The 26,446-nt window shown below is 52.2% G+C and overlaps 1 protein-coding gene across 3 annotated transcripts in view; it reads right to left on the reverse strand.

Moving 5' to 3' along the window:
* Window positions 1–21,177, reverse strand: part of LOC309337820 (cGMP-dependent protein kinase 1-like) — a 34,248-nt gene extending 13,071 nt beyond the window's left edge. Inside the window, exons 1-11 of one of the 3 annotated variants that reach the window (XM_081854711.1) lie at window positions 21,157–21,177; window positions 12,837–12,972; window positions 10,835–10,994; window positions 10,407–10,573; window positions 8,660–8,773; window positions 4,796–4,901; window positions 4,236–4,299; window positions 3,238–3,315; window positions 2,707–2,795; window positions 707–772; window positions 32–70 (exon numbers count right to left, since the gene is read on the reverse strand). In XM_081854711.1, coding sequence (XP_081710837.1) covers window positions 32–70; window positions 707–772; window positions 2,707–2,795; window positions 3,238–3,315; window positions 4,236–4,299; window positions 4,796–4,901; window positions 8,660–8,773; window positions 10,407–10,573; window positions 10,835–10,994; window positions 12,837–12,912 — 959 coding nt within the window. In that variant the 5' untranslated portion in view covers window positions 12,913–12,972; window positions 21,157–21,177. Of the gene's footprint in view, window positions 1–31; window positions 71–706; window positions 773–2,706; window positions 2,796–3,237; window positions 3,316–4,235; window positions 4,300–4,795; window positions 4,902–8,659; window positions 8,774–10,406; window positions 10,574–10,834; window positions 10,995–12,836; window positions 12,973–13,239; window positions 13,411–18,207; window positions 18,316–21,156 lie in introns of those variants that run through there. The other 2 variants (XM_081854710.1, XM_081854709.1) reach the window with 2 other exon arrangements.
* Between the last annotated feature and the right edge of the window lie 5,269 nt (window positions 21,178–26,446).

Consider the following 26,446-nt stretch of genomic DNA (forward strand, 5'->3'; position numbering starts at 1 on the left):
AAGCCCCTTTAAAGGGGAGCCAAATACGTACGTCTCTTGGCTGCACATTGGGCTCAGTTCCTGAAAGTCCCTGTGGGAAAAGGCAGGAGAGAGGGGAGATGTCAGAGTTTGAGATCCCGCTTGGAGGCCCACCTGGGCTCAGGTGCAGACCTGCCACCAGGAAGGCCAAAGGGGGCGCTGGTTCTCAGCTCCTTCCTGGCAGTCAGAGTTGAAGGCAAGCGCTGATTTGGGAGTCCAGAGACCTTTGACCTTCAGTTTTCTGAATGAGTTTCAAACACCCATCCATGCAAAGAGCTGAGAGCTGCGCCATTTGGGGAACTACTATAAGCTCAGTGGCTCCCAAAGGTTTTCAAGCCCTTGTCCCCTTGGCTCCATAAACTCATCCCCGGTGCCCCCCACCCTATTAAAAAGCATTATTCAGAAGAACAGCAGTTTGCACGGCCCACTAAGGAAGGTACTAGCACAGCAGAATTCAAAGCAGTAACAATTAATTGCGCATTTATCGAAATCCCAATTAAAAGTACTTAGCTTAACTCAACAAAACAGATGAACTCAATTCTGTGATACCAGTTTTGCAAAGCCTGGTACTCAGTTAAACCTCGAGTGCCCGCCTGCTGCCCCCTTCCCTCCTAGTACCCCCCAGGGAATCCCCAGGGCGTGATACCATCCACTCCCCACAGACAGGCTCAACAGGATCCTGGCTTACTCCTTGGCGATGGCAATGCAGGTGACCTCCTCCTGGGCCCGGCAGCTGGCTGTCCGGCGGATGTTGCTGCAGGCGAGGAGAAGAAGCAGAGAAGGGAGAGAAAAAGACAGAAGAATTAAGTCTACGCTAGAGATATGGGGGGGGGGTGGCGGCACTGTGGGTTAAACCACAAAGCCTAGGACTTGCCGACCAGAAGGTCGGCGGTTCGAATCTCCTGCCAACCTAGCAGTTCGAAAGCACGTCAAAGTGCAAGTAGATAAATAGGTACCACTCTGGCGGGAAGGTAAACAGCGTTTCCGTGCGCTGCTCTGGTTCACCAGAAGCGGCTTAGTCATGCTGGCCACATGACCCAGAAGCTGTATGCCGGCTCCCTTGGCCAGTAAAGCGAGATGAGCACTGCTACCCCAGAGTCGGCCACGACTGGACCTGATGGTCAGGGGTCCCTTTACCTTTACCTGTGGCTTTATTGACAACTGCCTGCCAGGAAGGTGGGTCCTCTTCAAAACAGAGGGCCACCAACCCCCCTGCTTGACCACTTACCACAAAGGTTTTCAACCTTTTTGAGTCCACAGCTGCCTTGACCAACTACGTTCTTTCTGCGGCACCCCTGGGTTGCGCCACCCCTTGCCTGCAGAGCTGGCAGCCCCTCACCCTTTTTCGAACACCCTCCCTTGTGACGTGTTCTCTCTCCTTGGGAGTCCTCTGGGCAGTCGCTGCTGCCGTCCCTGGTCTCTGAGCTGCGCTCCCCGCCCCAAAGAGAGGTGCCTCCTCACACTGCCCCACAGGGGCCTGGGAAGCACCCCCTGGCCAGCCCCAGAAGCACCCTTCACCTGGGGAGCTTGCAGCCAGGGCTGCTGCAACAAACAGCTGTGCAAGCCTTGGGGAGGCAGAGATGCAAGAGGGCATCAGGAGAGGGAGGGAAGGAAAGAGGGACAGAGTGTGGGGCTCAGGTGGGATTGCTATGAGGAATTATGAAAATATGGAGCAAGCCATTGTATCAGCAATGAAAGCATGGCGTTGACTGGGTTTGATTCATTGACAATAGTTTCTGATCAAATCCCACAGGCCTCTGCACCTCTGCTCATTTTCTTTCTCTATGCCTGACAGGCACGTATAAGCATTCTAAAACACAGGCCAGTTGCTTCATCAGGGATCCTGGGTCATCAAGGTAGAAGGTAGCTTTGATGTACAGTGGTGCCCCGCAAGACAAACGCCTCGCAAGACGGAAAACCCGCTAGACGAAAGGGTTTTCCATTTTGGAGGCGCTTCGCAAAACAAATTTCCCTATGGGCTTGCTTCGCAAGACGAAATGTATTGCGAGTTCCTGCGGGTTTTTTCCCCTTCCCCCCCCCTTTTCCTAAGCCGCTAAGCCGCTTATGAGCTGATCCGCTAAAAGCTGCTAAACCGCTAATAGCGCTAATCCGCTAAGCTGTCAATGGGCTTGCTTCGCAAGACGAAAAAACCGCTATACGAAGAGCCTCACGGAACGGATTAATTTCGTCTTGCGAGGCACCACTGTAGTTTGTTAATCTTTAGATAGATCTTAAGGGCCAGGAAGAGAGTTCACAAGGAGATGGCAAATACTGCCATTCTGCCTCTCCTGGTTACTCCTAAAAGCATTCCTCCTTGATTCCTCTTTTATTTACTCTGAACTACATATGCATGCTCAAGTAGGAAATAGTTTCTTTGTAGTTAACAGGATTTCTTCTGATCTGACTTTGTCCCACCTGGGGTTTTTTGAAATGCTCAGAGGAAATCTGATTGGTTCTTACGAACACTGTGTAAAAAGTTCTTTTGTGAATAAAACGACCTGGGTCGAGGGTTGGGGAGGAATTATTATTGGCACTCCATGCTTCGTGTATTTTATTAATCAGAGTCCAATCCTTCCTTGCTTTGGGAACGCTACAACAGAGGCCAGAGTATATTTCACCACCCCTGACCATCCTTCAAGGCGTCTCAGGGTGCCAAGAAGGCACACGGGTTGAAAACCCCTGGCTTACCGGATGAGGGAGAGCTCCCCAAAGTGGTCTCCGGCCTTTAGGACTCGGATGTGCTCCTCTTTCCCCTCCACGCTCCTTGTCACCTCCACCTGTGGAGCCCAGAGAGGGCATGAAGCAGACTGGCAGGTGTGTGGCTGGCCTCCCCAGCTCCCTGCTGCCCCATGGCCAGGGAGGGGGCAGTCCTCTCCCCACCCGTCAGGTCGCCCTGGCATGGATGTGGCTGGCCAGGGACTTCCCTGGAGGTCACTGCAGGAGGCCTGGCTATCCTGCTGCTCTTTGGAAGGGACCTCCGAGGGTCATCCAGCCCACCCCCTGAAATGTAGAGAGACTCTCAACCCTGCCAGAGCACACATGCAGAGGCCAGCTGGGGCAGAGGGCAGGGGGGGGGAGGTTCTGGGGCTATTTAGAGGCACACCCTCAGCCCCACACATGTGGATGACTGTCAGTGAAGTTGGGGGGGGCCACTGGGCATTCCCCCTTCAAAAAATTCTGGGGTGGAGCGGGGTGGGGGGAGGATGACCTGGGACCCACCTGTCCACTGAGAATGAAGAAAAAGGTCCTCCCCTCGTCTCCTTCCTGGATGATCATTTCATCCTGGGCGAAGGTGCGCTGGAGGGGGCAGAGAAAGAGATGCTGCAACTGGGCACCAGTTTACCCACAAGGTTGCCTCACCCCACTTGTGAGCCCCACCTGGCCGCTTTGGCCGGCGGCTTTGGAGCTGCCACAGGTGCCACGGAATACCCATTCCACCTCCGTAAGAACCTGTGGAACTCCCTGCCCCTTGACGCTAAAAACAGACACCTTCACTGTACTCCTTTTGACGCCTGACATTCTTGATTAGACAAACTCACCCAGATGCGAAAAAAGAGCAAAAATAAAACAAATCAATAACTTGTGGTGTCCCCCCCCCCCACACTTTAAAAAGGATATAGGATGTCAATCAGCCCAAGGCCTGTTTGAAGAGGAATGGTTTTGCCTAAAGGTGTATAATGAAGGTGCCAAGCGAGCTTCCCTGGGGAAAGCATTTCACAAATGGGGAGCCACTACAAAAAAGGCCCTGTTCTCGTCTTGCTGTGAACTTTTTTGTATTTTAAAGTATTGTTGTAGATTTTTCTGGATTTTAAAAATCTTTTTGTAAACCGCTCTGAGGTCGTCCCCCCCTTATTTCTTTTATGAAATGAAGAAATAGGCATGCACAGAGGGAGGGGGGAGAAGCGGAGTCTGTGTGCCCACTGCCCATCCGTCTTGGTACTGGAGATCACAACTTTGGGCACTGACCTCCCATGCCAGGCCAGTACCAGAGGTGAGAGGGGACTGCATGGCTACCCAGGCCACATCATTTTCCTGCCCCCCACACCCTACAATTGATGCCCAGAGCCAGATGGAGCATAAGCTGGATCCTGCTGGGCATTTGACAGCGGCAAAGGAGGCCCTGGGAATGCCAAGGCCCAGGACTTCTGTGCCCCCCTCTGCCCACCCCCTGAAGCAACAGGCTCCTCCTGCCCAAGGGAAGGACCGGCCCTTGTTACCTCCTCGGCAGAGTCCAGCAGCTGGGACAGGGCAGCATCTGACAGGCCTTGGAGAGGCTTCACCCTGGAAGAGAAAACAGAAATGCCCCGGATATTCCAGACGCGGAATCATAGAGTCGGAAGGGCCCCTCAGGGATCATCTAGTCCAACCCGCTAGGACGCAGGAATCGAAACAAAAGAATCCCCCAGGCCAAAGGCAGCCTGCAAGCCCCAACACCAGGTGGGGTTGCCCAACTGCAGCGAGGAAACGCACTCGCCACATGCTCAGAGGTGCCCTCTCTTCACTGGGCAGTCAGTTCTCAAGCCCTGAAGGGAACCCATCTGCCTTCAGGCCACTGGTTTGTCCTCTGTCCCCACACCATCCCAGGCAGGCAGCAACCAGAGACCATGATGGGCATTGCGGAAGAAGGAGGTGTGCGATTGTGTTTGAGAGAGAGAGGGAGAGGTTTCACAACAGGTTTGCCCAGAGAAGGGAGCACCAAATTCCTGCTTGGAACAACCAAGAGGTGGGGGGTGTCCAGCTGCTTTAGGGGGGGCTCCCTGGCCACCCTCACCCTCACCTCCGCAGGCCGGCCAGCACCTCTGCCCTCTGCCGCTTGGCATTCTCGGTGATGATGGTGCGGTACGTCTGCCGGTCAATGGCCCATAACTCCACTAGGGTGAGCGCTGGGGGGAGAAAAGCAGGGCTGGGGTTGCATTGAGGAGACAGGCGACCCCAATACCCCCCCCCCCGATATCTGAGCCCCTCCCTGCCAGGCAACTCTGCACTGGCCCCGTTTGGAAAACAAGAAGAGGCAGGCCGCCCCCTGAAGAAAATGGGCGGCTCAATAGCTTAAGAAGAGCCTGCTGTTCTAGGAATCTTGGTAGACTGCCTCTGGAGCTGGAGGTTAATAATAATAATAATAATAATAATAATAATAATAATAATATATTTATATTCCACCCTCCCCAGCTGAAGCTGGGCTCAGAGCGGCTAACAACAATAAAAGTAACACAACATTCTAAAATCAATTCAGAATCAAATTAATTCAAAATCAAATTAATGTCAACCATTGGGCTAGAGTTCTGTGAGGATTGCCAAAGGAGGGGGTCAGGCTGTGCCCTGGCCAAAGGCCTGGTGGAACAGCTCTGTCTTGCAGGCCCTGCGGAAAGATCTCAAGTCCCACATTGTCCTAGTCTCTTGGGACAGAGCGTTCCACCAGATCGGGGCCACAGCCGAAAAGGCCCTGGCTCTGGTTGAGGCCAGCCTAACCTCCTTGTGGCCTGGGACCTCCAAGATGTTTTTGTTTGAAGACTGTAAGGTCCTCCGCGGGACATACCAGGAGAGGCGGTCCCGTAGGTACGAGGGTCCCAGGCCGTATAGGGCTATGAAGGTTTAAACCAGCACCTTAAACCTGATCCTGTACTCCACCGGGAGCCAGTGCAAAGGGGCCCCCGTCTAGTCCATCACCCTGTTCTCACTGTGGCCGACCAGATGCCACAAAGGGAAACCTGCAAGCGGCATCTGAGGACAAGAGCAGCTCTCCTCTCCTGCAACTCTGCACTGGCCCCGTTCGGAAAGCAAGAAGAGGCAAGCCGGCTGTCAAGGGGTGTGACGGTTGCTCGAGAGTAACCAGGCAAGACTCTGACCTGTCTTTTGCAGGCTTTATTCTTGGTGCAAACTATTCACAGTGAAGAGCGTCGTAAGTTCATGACTGGCTCAATCGCTAGCAGTATCCGGGAGTGGTTGGTTTTGGTACCTCCTCCAGCATAAAAATCGCGTCACCCCCAGCCTTTTCCGCCCCTCCCTGCGCCAAAGACTCCTGCGCAGGATGGGCGCTGGCAAGGGCACGCTTCCCGCCTCTCCGGCTTGCTCAGGCTCAGGGTTAAGGCTCTCCCTAGCCTCCTCTGGCCCCTGCACTTCTTCCCCACTGCAGGTGGGGTTTCCCTCCTCCCTGGAAGAGATATTTCCGGAGGCTCCCGATAACATAACTGCCCTTCCATCTCTCGCCTCTGAGTTGATGGCAGTTTCCTGACACCGCCCCCTGAAGAAAATGTCTGGCTGAGTAGCTTAAGAAGAGCCAGCTGGTTCCAGGAATCTTGGTAGACTGCCGCTGGAGCTGAAGGTTCCATTAGACCCTCAGAAGGGCCCTGTTGGGTCAGGGCAAGGGGGCCCCATCTAGTCCATCACCCTGTTCTCACTGTGGCCAACCAGATGAGCACAAGAGCATCTCTCCTCTCCTGCAGTTTTCAGAAACCGGGAATCGGAGGCACGGCTGCCTTTCAGAGGCGCCCCCACGACCCCCACGCCAGTGAGCCAAGGGGCCTGGCTGCCCACCTCCCTTGCCCCGATACCTGCCCGGGGTGGGGGCCTCCCCTGTGCAAGAAGGCCCCCTGCTTCACCATGCACCTCTCCCCACTCCTCACAAAGCACATCTGTCACATGCCAATGTCATAAATGCGCGCGAGGGTGTTGCGGAAGGGAACGGCAATTTCCAAGACGCGGCGTGGGCAGCTCTCTTGCCATTAACTTTCTCAAAAAACAAAAAAAACAACAACACCCCACCATCGCATCTTGACTGGCAGCAGGCGGCATCGCAAGAGGCCTGCCACGCTTCAGGTGGATGATAAACATGGCACCGGAAAGTCTTCGTTCCGGAACTAAAGCCAAGGGCTGGAACTTAAAAAGCAGGGCCTCCTCCCCATGTTTCTGATGCGCCCCCCCCCAAGCAATCTTCCGGAGACACGAGGGACGGGAGAAACAGGGGAGGCTGATGCAGCCTCTGTTCAATAGGTAGAGGATGCCATTGTATCATCGCCATGGCAACAGGATAAGGATGCCCCAGTCGGCTGGCTGGCAAAGGCAGGACCCACGGAGGAATTTGCCCGCCTCCTGGGCCCCAAACAGGCAAGAAAGCCGACACTGGTGGGCAGGGATGGCTGCCCAGGGCAGAGACCCACTTGGGGCAGGCCCACTGCTAATGCAGGGGGCTGGCTAAGTGGGTCAAGTCTTACCCAACACTTGGTTCCCTCCCGGCTCTCAGCCTAATTATTTCAGATAAGTGCAAACCGTTTCCCCAGCTGCTCCGTGTTATGAGGAGCTGCTACCGTCAAGTTATTACATAAAAGCTCACACTCCCCCTTTTGTAGCGCATTTAAAAAACTTGAGTGGTATCTGGGGCACAAAAGCTTCTGCCTCAATATATTTGTTCATTTTTTAAGGCGCCGCAGGAGCCGGGATGACGCGCCGTGTTTGGGTTGTTATTCTGGTTATTATTCTCTTAATTAAACCTTTTCAGGGCAGAGCAGCTGCGGCCACGGATGATGCCCTCGGCACTCGCATCCCCTGCTCTACTCGGGGGATCCGACAAAAGGAACGACTTGTTCATGCAGCGCAGAGTGAAACTGCGGAACTCACTCCCACAGGGGGGGCAGCCATGGACTCCAGCCGGGACGGCTGTAAGAGAGGATCGGGCAGATTCATGGAGGAAGAGAGAGCGGCCCATGGCTAGTAGCCAGGATTACTACTATTATTTATTAAATTTGTATTCTGCCCTATACCCGGGCAGGTCACAACATCTGGTACGCAGGATGAGACCCTACCTGCCAGTGGACTGTCTCGCCAGAGTGGTGCATGCTCTGGTTATCTCCCGCTTGGACTACTACAATGCGCTCTACATGGGGCTACCTTTGAAGGTGACCCAGAAACTACAACTAATCCAGAATGCGGCAGCCAGACTGGGGACTGGGACCACATAACACCGGTCTTGAAAGACCTACCTTGGCACCCAGTACGTTTCCGAGCACAATTCAAAGTGTTGGTGCTGACCTTGAAAGCCCTAAATGGCCTTGGCCCTGTATACCTGAAGGAGCGTCTCCACCCCCATTCTTCTGCCCGGACACTGAGGTCCAGCTCCGAGGGCCTTCTGGCGGTTCCCTCCGTGTGAGAAGTGAAGTTACAGAGAAGCAGGCAGAAGGCCTTTTCGGTAGTGGCACCCGCCCTGTGGAACGCCCTCCCACCAGATGTCAAGAAAATAAACAACTATCTGACTTTTAGAAGATATCTGAAGGCAGCCTTGTTTAGGGAAGCTTTTAATGTTTGACCCATTACTGTATTTTAATACTGTGTTGGAAGCCGCCCAGAGTGGCTGGGGAAACGCAGCCCCCTCCACGCATGGTCTGAGGGACAGTGGACAGGCCCCCGGCTGGAAAAGGTTGCTGACCCCTATGCACCTCCTGCCATCTGGAGAGAGCAGGATTCAGAAATCCCTCCCAGACACCCAGGAAAGTTGCAGTGGGACCTGTGGGTGGGAAGGGGCAGCATGGTCTGACCCACTCCAAGGGGTCAAGAGCAGCCGCAGCTGGTGTCAGGGGCAGAAGGGGGCAAGGAGGGTCCCAGGGACAACCCCCCCCCAACACACATGCATGCACACACACGGCCTTACCTGTGACGGTGGCCGTGCGCCGGCAGTTGTACAGCACAGCCAGCTCCCCAAAGACGTCCCCCGGGAGCAGGCGGCGGAGTTGGCGTCCTTTCTGCGTCACGCTCAGCTCCCCGTCTGCAACGGGAGAACAAGGGGGGGTTCACACATGCACACACAACACGCCTGTTCTTGCCACTTTGGAAGCTCAGCACTTGTAGAAGCCGCTGCCGGGTGCCAGGTGGTTGGAAAATGTCTTGGGGGGGATGGGCAAAGGGTGGGAAAGAACCACAGAATTGTAGAGTGGGAAGGGACCCTGAGAGTCATCTAGTCCAACCCCTGCAATGCCTCGGTCCAGTAGACCTGAAGGAGCGTCTCCAACCCCATCGTTCTGCCTGGACACTGAGGTCCAGCACTGACGGTCTTCTGGAGGTTCCCTCCATGCAAGAAGCGAAGCCAAGGAAACCAGGCAGAGGGCCTTCTCGGTGGTGGCACCCTGCCTATGGAATGCCCTCCCACGAGATGTCAAGGAAATAAACAGCTGTCTGACTTTTAGAAGACATCTGAAGGAATGTTTAGGGAAGTTGTTAATGTGTGACATTTTAATGTATTTTTAATCTTTGTTGGAAGCCACCCAGAGTGGCTGGGAAACCCAGCCAGATGGGCAGGGTACATAATAATAATAATAATAATAATAATAATAATAATAATAATAATAATAATAATAATATAATTATAAATAATCTCTGACAGGTGGACAGCTAACCTCTGCTTAAATTCCTCCAAGGAAAGAGAAGTCACTGCCTCTCAAAGGAGCACAGCTGTCAATGTTTCCCTTTTTTAAAGGGAAATTCCCTTATTCCGAATAGGATTCCTCGCAAGAAAAGGGAAAAGTTGACAGCTATGCAAAGGAGTCCACTCCACTGCCAAATGGGTTTTACTGCCAGGAAGTCCTTCCTGATGTTTAGTTCAAATTTTTCTTGTAAGTTGAATGCACTGGTTCAAGTCTCCCCTCTGGAGCGGGAGAAAACCAGTTTGCTCCATGAGACAACCCTTGAGATATTTGAAGATAGCTCTCATATCTCCCAAGAAAAGATCCCAGGAACTTCGGTTTCCCTTTGCAGGGACCCCCAAAGGTCATCCAGACCTACCCCACTGCAATGCAGGAATCCCAGCTGAAGAACCCCTGACGGGTGGCCATCCAACCTCAGCACCCGAAACAAACTACAGTCAAACCTGGGTCAAAGAGCCAGGAAATTGCTGCTGGTGTTCTTGTTCTTGTTAATTAAATGCGCATACGGCCCTATTCCCATAGACCTCTGGGCGGTTCACAACATAAAACCACAATATAAAAACCACAAAACACAGAATAAAAATAAGAACAGAAACATACAAAAAAGAACCCCCAAAATACATTTTAAAAGAGCATCAGACGTCCATCAGCAAAAGGAACTTTTTCGCCTAAAGGTGTCTAATGAAAGCAATTCCCCTTTAGAAAATCAAATGGAGCCCCTCTCCCTTTGGGGTGCTTCCAAACTCTAAAATTCAGTGATTTTATTGGTTTTAGGCAGGCAGAAGAAACCTCTTTGGCCCTGGGTGTGAGGAGGTGCAGCCAAGAATTTGGGGTGTGTGCGTGGAGAGGCCATCCCAACGCAGGCGCCTGGGGGTGGTGGCGCTGCCTGCGGATCATCAGTCCTCCTTTGGGTCTGGGGTCTTCCAAGCCAAGGAGGGCGCTGGGCTCTGGAGTGGGGGCCCTCTGTTGTCTGCTCACCAGCCACGATGTACATGGTGTGCCCGTCGTCCCCCTCGGCCACCACGGTGCCCCCAGGCTGGTGCTGCTCGGGCACAAAGCTCTCCACCAGTGGCTGGCTCTTCCCGTCCCCCAGGCACCGCAGGAATTCGCTGCGCTTGACCGCGTCCAGGATCAGGCCGGTGTCCCTGGGGAGGGAAGAGGAGGGAGTTGGTGGCCATCCCAGAATCAAAAGCTCAGCTCGGCTGCCATGCCTCTGAATCCCAGTTTCTGGAAAACGCGCTTGCGAGTTTCCCACAATGGACATCTGGTTGGCCCATGATAAGAACAGGATCCTGGGCTCCTTGGGCCTCATCCGTGCGCCAATTCTCATGTCCCTCTCATCTCCAGCTTGGCCGCCACCTGCCTGAGCAGAGCAGCCCCACCTGGCCAGGCCACCCAAGGCTTACCTGGGGGACTTGGGAATGCAGGGCAGCTGCCAGTCGCCATCGGAGTCCAGGGGCTCGGGGACGATGCCGTGGCCTCGGCTGCCCCTGCGGGCATCTTCCACTGGGGACTGGTCCAGAGTGCTCTCGCCTGCAGGGTCCCTGGTCTCCTCCGAGTCCTCAGCTGCGGCCAAAGAGGAAGCAAGAAATGATAAAATTTGTAACTTATTTTAAGGTAAAGGGACCCCTGCTCGGCATAGTTCATAGCTTCTCTGAGTTATTCAAGCCCCTTTGCCACGGCAAGGCAGTGATCCGTGAAGGGGTTCCATAATTCAAAAGGATCAATGGATGCTTTTGAATTCTGGTGCTGGAGGAGACTCTTGAGAGTCCCATGGACTGCAAGAAGATCAAACCTCTCCATTCTGAAGGAAATCAGCCCTGAGGGCTCACTGGAAGGACAGATCCTGAAGCTGAGGCTCCAAGACTTGGGCCACCTCATGAGAAGAGAAGACTCCCTGGAAAAGACCCTGATGTTGGGAAAGATGGACGGGTTGGGAGGGGCCTGAGTCCGAAAGCCTGGACAGCCAAGGCTGCCCATCATTGTGGACAACATGGAGCCGAACAGACTGAGGATGTGACTCAGTGCAAGGCAGCTTCCCGTGCTTCTGAAATCATAGAATTGCAGAGCTGGAAGAGACCCCCAAAGGTCATCTAGTCCATGACAGATGGCCATCCAACCTCTGCTTTAAAACCTCCAAAGAAGGAGAGACTACCACCTCTCGTGGGAGTCTGTTCCACTGCGGAACAGCTCTTACTGTCAGAAAATTCTTCCTAATGTTTAGTCAGAATCTCCCTTCTTGTAACTTGAAGCCATGGGTTCGAGTCCTGCCCTCCGGAGCAGGAGAAAACAATTTTTTCTCCCTCTTCCATGCGACAACACATGAGATATTTGAAGATGGCTCTCCTAACTCCTCTCAGTCTCCTCTTTCCCAGGCTTATTATACGCGGCTCCTTCAACCACTCCTCATCAGGCTTCTGTGCCCCCCCCCAAAAAAACCCTCTCCTTGGTGTGCTTCTGAAGATTGGTGGGGCATTTGGGCAGCCTCAGTAGGGGCTCCTATGCCTTAGAGACCTATGGGGCAGGAAGAGCTGGGGCCAGGCACCTGTTGAACTTAACACTCCAAAGAACATCAGAAGAGTCTGCCAGATCCGGCCAAAGGGGGCAGCCCCCATGAGAGAGGACAAAAAAAGGTCTCTGCCCCAAGGCAGCGGCAGCCTAGAAATCCGGACAAAGGAGCCAGAGGCATTCAAGGCAGTCACTGCTTTTACTGCAAGGAAAGGACTGGGGGGTGGGCAGATTACGTGGGGCACCCCCTAAGTGGCAGGCTGGGTGATGGACAGATCTGACCCACAGGAAGAGACTTAGGAAGAGCCACTTGGCAGCAGAAGGGGCTCCCCTGGATTCCTGCATCGCAGAGGGTTGGGCTAGATGTCCTTTGGAAATCCCTTCCAACTTATCAGTTCTACCGTTCTGTGATCCATTGCAGATCTTTAAACAGACATCTGTCAGTCAGGGATTCTTGAGCTGTGATTCCGGAATTGCAAGGGGTTGGGCGAGGTGGCGTTTGAGGGTCCCGACTCCCAAACCCCAAGATCCTGAGACATGCCCATTCCTCCCCCCCCCCCCCGGGAGCCCTCCTGCACAAGCCCCATTGAGATGAACGGGAGCCCACGACGCCGTGCTTGTGCAGGAGAACTTCCCGGCAGATCATGTCCCATTGCGATGAATGGGAAGGCGCAAAGATGCCGCCAGAGCTTTTTGCCTGCAGAGCTGGAGGTCTCAGAATCCCAGAATGATCTTCCACGACTTCTGTGCGGAGGGCGAGATTCCTCCACAACCTGTTGCTCTTTCAGTGGAACTCCAGAGATAGAGAGAGGCAGAAAGGGGGCAGCCCCACCTCTTTCTGGGTCTCCCTCTCCTCTGACCCACACAAACCCCCCACCCTCTGTCCCAGGGTCTCCTTACCAGCCTGGGGCAGTGCCACGCTCTCCAGGAATTCCTTCTCCTCTTGCAAGCGCAGATCCCTCAGGCGGAGATCCATCTCCTTTTTCCGGGGGGGGGGGGCAGATTTCAAGAGGCGTCAACTCCGTTTTCTTCGAGGCTGTCAGGAAACAGAAGAGTGTTGGGGAGGGTGAAGAAAGATGCCCCCCCAGTAGTTCCCCACTGCCATTGATGCCAGCTGGGGGGGTCAGTGGCACCATTTATGCCAGGGACCCTCATCTCCCCAGGAATCTCTGGGACACCCAGTCAGGTATGGGGCACGGGAGTCTCCAGCAGCAGCGCCCCACAGGCTCTCTCCGTCCCGCCAGCACCCAGAGCGCCCCACACAGTTGCCCCACACTCCGTGCCACCCTCCCCAAGACGGCACCTGTAGCCCAGCTCTCAAGCGCTACCAAGCGCCCGGGTGCCTCCGCTCTGCCGCCGCTCCAGCTGCCGAGTGAGGGGCTGGTGGGCGAATGAGTCACCCCAGTTTCTGTGGGAGGGGGGAGGGGGGCAGGGGGGCGTGCCAACATCCTCGCTTGGGCATGGCTGCTGCGCCGCTAGCTCCCTGCCCTCTGAGCTCCTCCGCCAAACATGATGCCAACCTGTTGCCAGGGCAACCAGCCCAATTCCAGCGCCTTTCACTAAAGCACAGGATTCTCCCCAGAGAATGTGGGGGGAGGAGGGGGGAGGGCAAAGCAAAGTGGGGTAAGCTGGGGGAGGGGCTGGGGGAGGGGGGCATCCGTCCTGGACCGGGGGGGCGGGGGGGGGCAAACTCCATCGCTGATGGAATAGGAGTGGGGAGGGAAGGGGGGCGTCGAGCAGAGCCAAACACTGTGCCCATTCAGTCGTATCGCAGAATCAGAGCATTGTGAATAGGAAGGGACCCTGGGGTCATCTAGTCCAACCCCCTAACTTGTCCTAAAACACCCACCACCACAGAGAGAAAGGCAAGGCAGGGGGGACCCAGGAGACACAACAAATACTCTCCCCCCCCCAAGAGGCACCTGTATGCCAGCAGGTGTCTTGAGGCAACCCTGAGGCAAGTGGCAGATGCCAGGCTGACGTGCCAGGGCCACAGAGAGGCAGCCACGATTCATGGTCTCAGCCCGGCCAGCTCCTCCAGGGTTTATTCCGAGACAGAAAACGGCGCAGGAGACTTCCACAAGTCAGCCCGAAGGAAGGGCCACGGGTCGCTCAGGCACAGACCACCTGCTTGGCATCCAGAAGGTTGCCAGGTGTGCAGGACCAGGAACTGCCCCCTACCTGGAACCCTGGGAGACCTGTTACTGCTGGTGGTCAGTGTGGACAAGACTGAGCTACACGGACCAAGAGGCTTGACTTGGTTGAAGGCAGCTGGTAGCGAAGGAGAAGAGGGTGCCTCTGAGCATGTCAGAAGCACGAGAGCCGTGGGGCAACCAGGTGACACCTTCCAGGGATCTGGAAGGGGCTTTGGGGGGGGCTAAGGCCCAGCACCTCCTGCTGGAAACAGATCTGGCCCTGGCTGGGCAGGCAGATGAAACTCCCCTTGGGGCCAGCTGGATGCCCTCAAAGGAGCCCTCAAAGCTCTGCTCAACTCTGGGCAAGGGGTCCTTCCAGAGGGCCAGACCAGGAGTGGGCACCTGCCACCTGGTGAGGGGGCACCTCGATGCCCTCTAACCTTTCCCCAGTGAAAAGAGGGACATCCCATTCCACATCAGTCAGCATCTTCTGCCGTTGATCATCATAGACACACAGACACCTGTCGCCTCTCTGCCTCCTCGCAGGGTTGTTGTAAAGGAAAAATGTGCGAGTGAAGGGATCGTGTACAACACCTTCCACAGATAAATGGAATGAGCTGCCTTGAGGCTGCCAGGGGAAAAGGTGGAATATATTAATAATACTAATGGGAACTGTGGGAATGAGCGTTTCCTTCAAGTGGAGCACGGAAGTTATTTTCAGGAGAAACAGGACTCCACTTTCCCACCTACACACCCAGCCACCACTTTGAATTGTTCTCTGTGGAGGAGGAGGCGGAAAAAAGGAAAACCAAGATATTCCGGGATCAAATCAGAAACTGGGACAGCTTCTGTAATTCCGGGGCTGTCCCTGGAAAATGGGGGCATTTGGAGGGTCTTCACCCCCCCCCCAGAACATGAGGAGAGCATGCTGGATCAGGCCAGGGTCCCATCTAGTCCCAACCCTGGTCTCACAGTGGCTGATGGGATGCCTGTTAAAAAGGTCAAGGACCCCTGGATGGTGAAGTCCAGTTGAAGGCGACTCTGGGGTTGCAGTGCTCATCTCGCTTTCAGGCCAAGGGAGCCGGCGTTTGTCCGCAGACAGCTTTCTGGGACATGTGGCCAGCAGGACTAAACCACTTCTGGTGCAACGGGACACCGTGATGGAATCCAGATCGTACAGAAACGCCGTTTACCTTCCCACCACAGTGGTACCTATTTATCTACTTGCACTGGTATGCTTTCAAACTGCTGGAACTTTCAGCGGCCTTTGATACCATCGACCATAACATCCTTCTGGACCGTCTAGAGGGGCTGGGAGCTGGGGGCACTGTCATACAGTGGTTCCGCTCCTTCCTCCTGGGCCGTGTTCAGAAAGTGGTGGTGGGGGACGAGTGTTCAGACCCCTGGGCCCTCACTTGTGGGGTGCCTCAGGGTTCTGTCCTCTCCCCCATGCTTTTCAACATTTACATGCAGCCACTGGGAGAGATCATCAGGAGGTTTGGGCTGGGTGTTCATCAGTATGCGGATGACACCCAGCTCTACCTCTCTTTTAAATCAGAACCAGTGAAGGCGGTGAAGGTCCTGTGTGAGTGTCTGGAGGCAGTTGGGGGATGGATGGCGGCTAACAGATTGAGGTTGAATCCTGACAAGACAGAAGTACTGTTTTGGGGGGACAGGGGGCAGGCAGGTGTGGAGGACTCCCTGGTCCTGAATGGGGTAACTGTGCCCCTGAAGGACCAGGTGCGCAGCCTGGGAGTCATTTTGGACTGACAGCTGTCCATGGAGGCACAGGTCCATTCTGTGTCCAGGGCAGCTGTCTACCAGCTCCATCTAGTACATAGGCTGAGACCCTACCTGCCTGCAGACTGTCTCGCCAGAGTGGTGCATGCTCTGGTTATCTCCTGCTTGGACTACTGCAATGCGCTCTACATGGGGCTGCCTTTGAAGGCGACCCGGAAACTGCAACTAATCCAGAATGCGGCAGCTAGACTGGTGACTGGGAGCGGCCGCTGGGACCACATAACACCGGTCCTGAGAGATCTGCATTGACTCCCAGTACGTTTCCGAGCACAATTCAAAGTGTTGGTGCTGACCTTGAAAGCCCTAAAAGGCCTCGGTCCAGTATATCTGAAGGAGCGTCTCCTCCCCCATCGTTCTGCCCGGACACTGAGGTCCAGCACCGAGGGCCTTCTGGTGAGTCCTTCAATGCAAGAAGCAAAGCTACAGGGAACCAGGCAGAGGGCCTTCTTGGTAGTGGCATCCACCCTGTGGAACGCCCTTTCAGATGTGAAGGAAATAAGCAGCTATCCTATTTTTAAAAGACATCTGAAGGAAGCCCTGTTCAGGGAAGTTTTTAATATTTAACACTGTACTGTTTTTAACACTCAATTGGAAGCCGCCCAGAGTGGCTGGGGAAACTCAGCCAGATGGGCGGGATATAAATAATAAATTATTATTATTATTATTATTATTATTATTATTATTATTATGGCCCGAGCACCAGAGTCCTCTCCTCTCTTGTGGTTTCCAGCAACTGGCATTCAGAAGCACTGCTGTCTCTCTTAAAGCCATCTAGGTTTGTGGTTATCACTGTCTCCTGAGGGGGTGAGTTCCATAGGTTATCACTGCACTGCATAGAGAAGCAATTTCTTTCATCTTTCCTCCGTCTTCAGCTTCATTGAAAGTCTGTAGGTTTCAGTGTTAGGAGAGAGGAGGGAGAACAACTTTCCTCTATCCACGCCTTGTGTAATTTTAGAGACTTCTAACATGTCACCTCTTACTGAGAGCTTGACAAAATTCAGGACGGCTGGAGCTTGGTTTTGAGGATGCCCAGCTGGGCAGGGGGCTGGAAGCTGCCTGGTGTGCCTTGTGCCCTGAAAGAGCAGCGCTGGGTCTCCTCCTCTGGGCGTGAGCTTGCTAAGCAGGCTCCGAGTTCCAGTTCTCCGTCAGGAGGACTGAAATGGCCCTCTGGCCCCAAAGGCTTTCTGGGAAATGGTATATAATGAGTTAAAGAAAATGTTTAAAAGTAGTTTTGTTAAAAAACCAGAAGCCTTTTTACTGGGTGAAGGGATACTAAGTGAAGATTAAAAACTCTTTATGTGTGTAACAACTGCAGTAAGAATTCTTTTAGCCCCAAAATGGAAACAAGAAGTACCAACGGAAGAAGAGGGGCAGAGGAAGATGAAGGACTTTGCAGAACTGGCGAAGCTGACGGGAAAAATCCAAAACCGGCAGGATCAAGTATTCTAAAAGGACTGGAGTAAATTTATACGATATTTGAAAGATTATTGTAAGCAATTAACATTGCTAGCAGGATTGTCTGAAGACTTGTAATGAGAAATTTTCTACCTTTCTACATCTGTTTAAATTTTGAGTCATTCTGTAATGAGTGCAATTAGAATTGGAAAACGTACAAAATGCAATGATATAAATTTAATTTCGAAAGCCATGAGGTGGGAGGGAAGGAAGTTGATAGGATCTAAAGAGCCAGGGCGGTTAAGGGGATAATGATGATGTGAATGTATAGAATTAAATGGAAAATAAATAAAAATTATTGAGAGAGAGAGAGAGAGATGCCCCCCTGCCCCCTCCCCAGACCCCCAGCTGCTTGCCTTCTGTTGCCTGGACCAGGGCAGAGACCTTTTAATGGAAGGCTCTTGGCTGAGACTCCGACCCCCTGAGAAAACCAAGCTGTGGGGGCACCCCCCCCTACACATAAGGGCTTTCCTGCACATCCAAGGAGAATGTCTCAGAGACACACAGGGGAGACCCCAAGACCCCTGGAAACATTGGGGAGGGGACACCTGCCCCCCACCCGAGAGACCACCAGCCACTTCTGGGAATCTCAGCTCCAAAGCCTGAGCCACATGCGCCTCTGAAGAGCCCTGCAGCAGGGGCTGGATCAGGCCCAAAGGGGCCCCTCTAGACCAGCCTCCCAGCCCACCAGACGCCCCTTCGGAAGCCCAGGAAGGGGGTGCAAAGGCAACAGGCCTCCCCTCCCCGCTTCGTCACCCCAAGTCTCCTGCCTCTGACGCTGGAGGGCGAGAGTCTGCCCTGGGGTGGAAGTGGGGTCCCCCCTGTGCCCACCCTTCCCTCTTCCTCCAGCCCCCCAGCCCCATTCCCTGCCCTGAGCAAACCTGGGGGGGTTCCATGTCAGCGCTGGAATCTTCCAAGTGTCCCTGAGCTCCTGGCCGGACACACCCTGCCTGCAAGTTAGGCATTAACTCAGGAGGTGGACGGCCTCTCCTCCCTCTCAGAGATGCCTCTCCAGGAAGAACTGCCTTCGCTGCGCCCCACTGGCGGCAAGGAAAAGGGGCCATGCACACAGTGCCCCCCCCCACAAATGGCAGAACCAGGAAGGGGTTGCCATGGCCAAGTCCAGAGGGGGTGGCTCAAGCTGGGAAGGGGGAAGGGGTCCCAGCTCCCTTCTGACTGCAGCAAGGCAGGGGGTTCTGCCCCACAGCTCCACTGCCATTGTCCAGCCCGCCCTGCGCTCCAGAGGAGGACCTGGTCTGTCCAGTCCAGCAGTCTGCTCTCGCCATGGACAACCCAACACCCATTGTGGGAAACCTGCAAGCAGGATTCGAACCCAAGACCAACTCTCCCGTCCTGCGGTTTCCAGCAGGTGGAATTCCAGAAGCATCACTGCCTCCAACCGCAAAGAGCTTTGCTACACACTGCATGGAAAAGTCCTTCCCTTTACCTGTCCTGAATCTTCCAATGTGCTTTACAGGCTTGGGAAAGGGTATTTTCTGTGGTGGCTCCTCAAATGTGCAACTCCCTTCCAACTGAGCTGCGTCTGGCTCAAATCTCTCTGCTACTTAAGTCCCATCTTTTTCCGCAGGTGCCGGCAGGAAGGGAGGCCTGATTGCTGCTGCAACTGCTGCTGCTGCTTGCAATTGCTCTTCAGTGAATTGCTCTTCCTGGCTGTTAAGGATTTCATGGTCTTTACGTGTTTTTTATTTGCTTGCCTGTTGTAATTCTGAGACTTGGGCAGAGGGGGATATAAAATAACTAAACAAACAAATAAAAAGGGCAGGCAGCCTAAAGCACACAGATAATATAGTCAAGTGTCCAATATAAACAAATAGCATCCTAAAAAGGTGCTGGCTACTCTCTCAGTTATGAGCATTTTTGGTAATACAATATATTTTCAATTTCATTCTTCTGCATGGGACAATGACAATAAAGATATCATATATCGCATATCGTATATATTTTCATTTGTCCCACTGCCTTGCAGTACATCTCCAGAAGAAGGAAAGGCTCAGGAGTGAATCCTACGCAAATCCAGAGTGGAGTCCCTAAGGCGGTTGGGTAGCGCCTTGTGCGTCTCCTTCCGGCAATTCATGCAGCCAAACTGGTGCCAAATATCTTGCTCTGCTTTCCTTTGGACCACATCAGCGAGGGGGTCTTGTCGCCTGGGCAGTGGCGTAGCATGGGGGGTGCAGGGGGGGCCGGCCGCACTGGGCACAACATCGGGGGGGGGGCGCTCGCCGCCTCCGGAGTCGCCGAAGAGCCTCGGGCACAGGCTGTAGCAGAGCCCCATGTCTTGCGGAACCGACGAGCTGTGCGCGCATCCCGGCTGAAGGTGTCCGGCAGGCAGCGGCTCTCAGCGCTCGCCGCGGTCCCCGCACGTCAGGGCCACGGAGGGCGCGCCAGGCAGCCCCTCCTCACAGCCCTGCCACCGCCACTGCTGCTGCAGCTGCTGGGCCATGTTGCATTTTCCTCACCTCTCTGCCCTCCTCCTCCGGGCAAGCAGCGTCGTTTGGGCGGCAGCGCCAGCGGCAACTCGCCTCAGATCACCTGACACGGACCCCCCCGCCACCGCCGTGGCTACCTTACCGTAAATACCCCAGCCCAGGCAGCAGCAAGAAGAAGCTGGCAGCGGCGGCAGGTTAGGGGTTAGGGGCGCAAATTACTTGCCTTGCCCTGGGTTAGGGGGCGCAAATTACTTGCCTTGCCCCAGGTTAGGGGGCGCAAATTACTTGCCTTGCCCCGGGTGCTGACAACCCACGCTACGTCGCTGCGCCTGGGCAGCCCTGGGCCTCCAGACACACAGCCCAGGTCCCTTGGGCGCTGCCATTTCTCCCTTCTCTCTCGGGACAGACAGGCGCCAGCAACCATAATCTCACCACCGCCATATATTATGCATGCCGTTCTTCTGTATTCTGTTATTAAACGAGTTCATCTGTCTCCATCTGTGTTTTCTAAGGTTCTGACATTCAAAATCCCAAATTGCTTCCGTTACTCCTTTCAGCGGGGAGAAAGCACAGAGAAAGGATGGCTGCCACTGCCACTTCCTAGAAATCCCGAAACGGTGCACCGATCTCTCAGGCAACGGTTCCTTTTCCAACCTCCCTCCTCTTTCTTGTTGGGGAAATTGCTCTGTTAGCTTCACCAGGGTTGCCACAAGACACCCAGAGGGCTCAGCATCAGTGGGTTGGACTACAGGACCCTTCAGATTTAGGGTTCTCTGTTTCTCTGCTCCCTTCCTCAAAGGGAGGGAGGCACCTGAGTTTTCTGGCTCAGGCACAGAGATGTCTGGCCGACCGAGATGACCATGGGCCTGTCCCTCAGCACACGCAGATCCGCAGAGGCGGCACACAGCAATGTCTGGTGAGTTTAATGCCAATTTCCCCCCTTTAAGAAGTAGCCAATGGACTATTATGTATGACTTTTGTGCAATTGCACTAGATCCTCAGGGTTACTTGAATATGCTAAGTGTTTCCAGTTTCAGATAACCGGACTTGAGCTTTTGAGCAAGGATGCTCAAGGAACGAAGACTTAATTAACAGCTCACGGCTGATTTGAGGGTGTTTTGCTCCTTTTTGTTTTGGTTTTGTACATGAGTTGGACTTTGTGAAAACAAACTTTCAATATAATAATGGTTGAGCGTTTTGTATGTAATAAAGTTTTATAGTTGAAATTTAACTAGTATTTTTAATAGTTTCTAAAAAAGAGAATTGCATTAAATACTTCATTTTATATAATCTTTCCTTTAGAGAAGCTCTCAAGCTAAGTGAAAACCAATAAAAGTGTAAAAGTAAAAAAAAAAAAAAGCAATGTCTGGTGAGCTTTCCTACCTGAACAAAACTCTGGTCTTTAGGCTCTCCTGCGGATCTAATTCATTTCCATGGGGCTTGCTTTTTCCCCTCGTATCTCGGGCAACTTGGGAGGCAGTTCTGGAATGATTGGGGGGCAGGGGGAGGTGTGAGGTGTGCTTACATTTTTATTGTTGAGTAACTAAACTCTGTATAGTTCAAGCTCTGGTTTTCCCAGTAGTGATGTATGGAAGTGAGAGCTGGACCATCAAGAAGGCTGATTGCCAAAGAATGGATGCTTTTGAATTCTGGTGCTGGAGGAGACTCTTGAGAGTCCCATGGACTGCAAGAAGATCAAACCTCTCCATTCTGAAGGAAATCAGCCCTGAGTGCTCCTTGGAAGGACAGATCCTGAAGCTGAGGCTCCAAGACTTTGGCCACCTCCTGAGAAGAGAAGACTCCCTGGAAAAGACTCTGATGTTGGGAAAGATGGAGGGCACAAGGAGAAGGGGATGACGGAGGACGAGATGGTGGGACAGTGTTCTCGAAGCTACCAGCATGAGTCTGACCAAACTGCGGGAGGCAGTGGAAGACAGGAGGGCCTGGTGTGCTCAGGTCCAGGGGGTCACAAAGAGGCGGACACGACTAAACGACTAAACAACAACAAAAATGAACACTAAAACAAAACAGAGAGGAGCAGGTGGGTGTTTAGAGGCTGGCACAGTCACTGTGTCCACAGACAAGAAGATGCAGAACAATAGCTTTTCTTCCACGGTTGAAGAGAGTTTTAAAAGGTGTTGATTGCCACCCTTTTCATTTCTGCAAGTTAAGCAGCCGTGCCGCACAGAGCAGAAATCTAAATTAGCCGCCGCTCTCTTGGAGGAGAGGATCTTGCGGGTCAATTTTTCAGCAATTGCTCCTTGCCATAATTTCTGGTGCCAGGGAGCCAAAGTCAAGTAGGCAGCCACCCTCTCATTCTCCACTGAGCACCATAAAGTCTTGGGATTTAGCATCAGCCCCGACTCTTTCTGAGTTGCTGATTCCAAGAAACGGGATCTCATTCCTGTACGTTAACAACCCCTTTTTATTGCCAGGGTCTGTCTCCATAGCTAGTTGTTTGAATAAGTTGAAATAATAATAATAATAATAATAATAATAATAATAATGGCTAGTTGCTTGTTTGCATGCAACTTTGGGAGCAGAGCTAAGCTCCTTTTTGCCCTCAAGCACAATTTGATGGAGCTAGAAGACCAAAAAAACCGCACTTAATTTTTATTTATTTTTATTTCATTGTAAACCTTATTTATTTTTATTTCATTGTAAACCTTTCATTGTAAACCTTTAAGCGGTTTACAAAAGCATAAAGCATTAGCATAAAGAGGTGTTTAAAACCATTCAAAATATTATTAAAATCAAATAATAGTTTGAGCAAACTGCGGGAGGCAATGGAAGACAGGAGTGCCTGGTGTGCTCTGGTCCAGGGGGTCACAAAGAGTCGGACATGACTAAACGACTCAACAACAACAACTACTACTACTACTACTACTAATAATAATAATAATAATAATAATAGTTTATTATTTGTCCCCTGCCCATCTGACTGGGTTGCCATTCTGGGCAACTTCCAACATATATAAAAACACAGTAAAACATTAAACCTGAAAAAGCTTCCCTATACAGGGCTGCCTTCAGATGTTTCCTAATTGTTATAAAAATATTATACCCAGAACAAACTTAATTGGTCTCTAAGGTGCTAGACCACCACGGCTACCTACCTGAATCCTTACTCATCTCCTTAACATCTGGTGGGAGGGCATTCCACAGGGAGGGCGCCACCACCAAGAAGGCCTGCTACTGAGAAGATGAAACACATGTATTATTATTATTATTATTATTATTATTATTATTATTATTATTTTATCTGTATCCTGCCCATCTGACTGCGTTGCCCCAGCCACTCTGGGCGGCTTCTGCATGTAACTTCTACATGTGTGGATAGACCTTTCTAAACAAAAATGTTTTTAGCAGGTGCTGAAACAGTGAAGGCACCTTCTTGGGGTCAAGAGGCAGGGAGTTTGCTGTGCTATCAGAAGATCCATTTCTTACAAATGCAACGTGGATCTTATGTTGTACCTGTTACCAGTGCCAGCTCAAAGCACTTGTGGGGGCTCATGGGGAGTAAGGCAACCTCCCAAGGGCTATATAAACCGACCTTGAACTTGACTCAGCTGCAAATGGGGAGCCGGTGCAGATCTCTGAGCGCTGAGCTGCGTGCTGATTGGCTCTCACACCCGCCAGCGATCCTGCTGCAGCTTTCTGCACTGACCACAGCTCCTGGACCCAGTGCAAAGGAGGCCTCCCATAGGGTGCACTGCAGAACTACTATACAGTATAAATATTTTGCATCATTATTCCTGCGCTGCAGCGGGTTGGTCTAGATGACCCTTGGAGCCCCTTCTCTCGTTTTTTCTCCGCCTCCTCTAGAGAGAGAGCAGAGGCAGGCAGTTGGCTAGTGACTGGCCTGAGCTGCTGGCCCTGCAGCAGGCTGGCAAGGGAGAGAGCCTCCCTGTGCCCTTTGGATAGGAACAAGGTCCCCTCGGGTCATGCAAAAGCTTCTGTGCTGAGAGGCGGGAAAGTCGAGAGCTCCCCCTAGGGAGGAAAGAGAAGCAGCAGAGAGATCAGCTTCTGGCCATCGCATTTGCAGAAGACCCGCAGCAGCAGGAAATCCAGTTTTGTGCTTCCTTTGGCAATCCCTCGTAGCCAAGTAAACATGGTTTTAACAAGGAGTCTGTAAGTGACTGTGGAGGCCAATTCTGGATCCACACATCCTTCCACAGTGGGGACATTGGTTTCTGGGTGGGAGTTGATCACAGTGTGGATTTGCCAAGCATGCCTTCCTCTCAGCACATTTCTCCCTTGCGTCCTGAGTTCGAGTGTCTTCAAAGCCCAGGACACCTTTGGTCAAGGCTGTTCTCCAACTGGAGCGCTCGCAGGCCACTGTTTCCCAGTTGTCGGTGTTTATACTACATTTTTTAAAAAAAATTGCCTTGAGACAGTCTTTAAATCTCTTTTGTTGACCACCAGCATTACGCTTTCCATTTTTGTTTGGAGCAGAGTTGTTGCTCTGGAAGACAATCATCAGGCATCCGCACAACATGACCAGTCCAACAAAGTTGATGTTGAAGAATCATTGCTTCAACACTGGTGATCTTTGCTTCTTCTAGTACACTGGCATTAGTTCACCTGTCTTCCTAAGTGATGTGTAATTTTTTTTGGAGACACCATTGATGGAATCTTTCGAGGAGTTGGAGATGGCATTTATAAGTGGTCCATGTTTCACAAGCATACAGTAAGGTTGGTAGTACTGTACAGTAGCTTTGCAAACAGGCATTTTGGTTTCCCTGCAAATGTCCCAGTCCTCAAAAACTCCGCACTTCAATCAGGAGAAAGCCGCACTTGCAGAGCTCAGGCTATGCTGGATTTCAGCATCAGTGTCGGCCCTTGTGGAAAGATAACTGTCCAGGTAGGAGAAATGATTGACACTTTCCAACGTTACACCACTGAGTTGGATTTGTGGCACTGCAAAGGGGTTGTTGAGTGATAGGCCAAGCTTTTCGTAAGCTTCTGCAAAGATATTTAGGAGGGTTTGGAGGTCATTCTCTGAGTGTGTGCATACTACGTTGTCATCAGCATCTAGGACGGAAGTTATGGTAACCTTACTCTTTGCTTTCAGCCTGCTCAGATTAAAGAGCTTTCCATCTGTTCGGTATATGATTTCTACTCCGGTGGGGAGTTTCCCTTTGACAAAGTGTAGGATCATGGCAATGAAAGTAATGAATAGAGTTGGGGCAATAACACAACCCTGTTTAACCCCTGATCCCACTATGAATGGTTCACTTTGAGAGCCATGCTTATCTGCGATTGTTGTTGTCATATTATCATGGAGGAGCCGAAGGATGTTCACAAATTTATCTGGGCAGCCGATTTTCATAAGGACAGTCCACAGGGCATTACGATTTACAGTGTCGAAAGCCTTAGTCAGGTCAATAAACGCCATATACAGGATTTGGTTTTCCTCTCTGCATTTTTATTGAAGCTGTTGAGCGGTGAAAAACATGTCCACTGTCCCCCTAGAAGTCTAAAACCACTTTGGAATTCAGGAAGGGTCGCTTTGGATGTTGTTAAGAGACAGTTTGCTAAGATCCTTGCAAGAATTTTGCCAGCTGCAGCCAAAGAAGAAGAAGAATAGAGAGATGCCTTGATAGTTTCCAGGCCAGGGATTATCCCTCAGGCAGAGGGGCTGCTGAGTAGCTGAGCTCACATGTCTAGATGAATATCTGAAGTTTTCCCAGTGAGCCAGTACATAGATACATTTATCAGTGAATTCTTACACTTGGTGTTGTGCAGCAAAGGCCCTTTGAAGAGACAGGAAGAAACTGTGATGAAGTGTTTTGTGGGGACAAATCACAAAAGTGATTGTGCTGATTTTGGTAGTGGGCTGCATGTGCATGATATCTGCTGGAGGGGCAACCCCCACAACCTGTACATAAATTCTTGCAACACCTTTCTCAAAGAGATTGATAATTTTGGCATCCCTAAAGTCTGCTGGCATCTCCTCTCTCGCCCAGATTTTTTTGATGAGCATGTGAAGTTGTTGTGTAAGTTCCATTCCACCCACTTTGAAGACTTCAGCAGGAATCCCATCAGGTCTGCTGGCTTTTTGTTTTTCATTTGATGAATGTTGTTGTTTAATCGTGACCCGCTGGACCAGAGCACGCCAGGCCCTCCTGTCTTCCACTGCCTCCCGCAGTTTGGTCAAACTCATGCTAGTCGCTTCGAGAACATTGTCCATCCATCTTGTCCTCTGTCGTCCCCTTCTCCTTGTGCCCTCCATCTTTCCCAACATCAGGGTCTTTTCCAGGGAGTCTTCTCTTCTCAGGAGGTGGCCAAAGTCTTGGAGCCTCCCTGTTTTCGCCCAAGTCCTCTCCAGGTGCCAGTGGAGGTGGACTAGTCCTGCCTTCCTTTCCTTCAACAAATCCCACATCTAACCCCCCCCCCCCCCAGTTCTTTTGCATCTGAATGGGCAAGAGCTGATTGCTGTGGCTTTTTCTGCAAATGGGCAAGAGTCAATTGGGTGGGAAGGTCTGAAAAGGATCTTTCTCTCAACCTACATTTGCCATCTTCTGTTGCTTCAACACTAATTATGGAATTGTAGAGTTGGAAGAGACCCCAAGGGACATTTGGCCCACCCCCACCCTCCCACATTGGACAAGGACATGAGAATTGTTTCATTGTTGTTGTTGTTTAGTCGTTTAGTCTTGTCCGCCTCTTC

Source organism: Podarcis erhardii (assembly GCF_964252035.2).
Source record: "Podarcis erhardii genome assembly, chromosome: 3".
Lineage (NCBI taxonomy): Eukaryota > Metazoa > Chordata > Lepidosauria > Squamata > Lacertidae > Podarcis > Podarcis erhardii.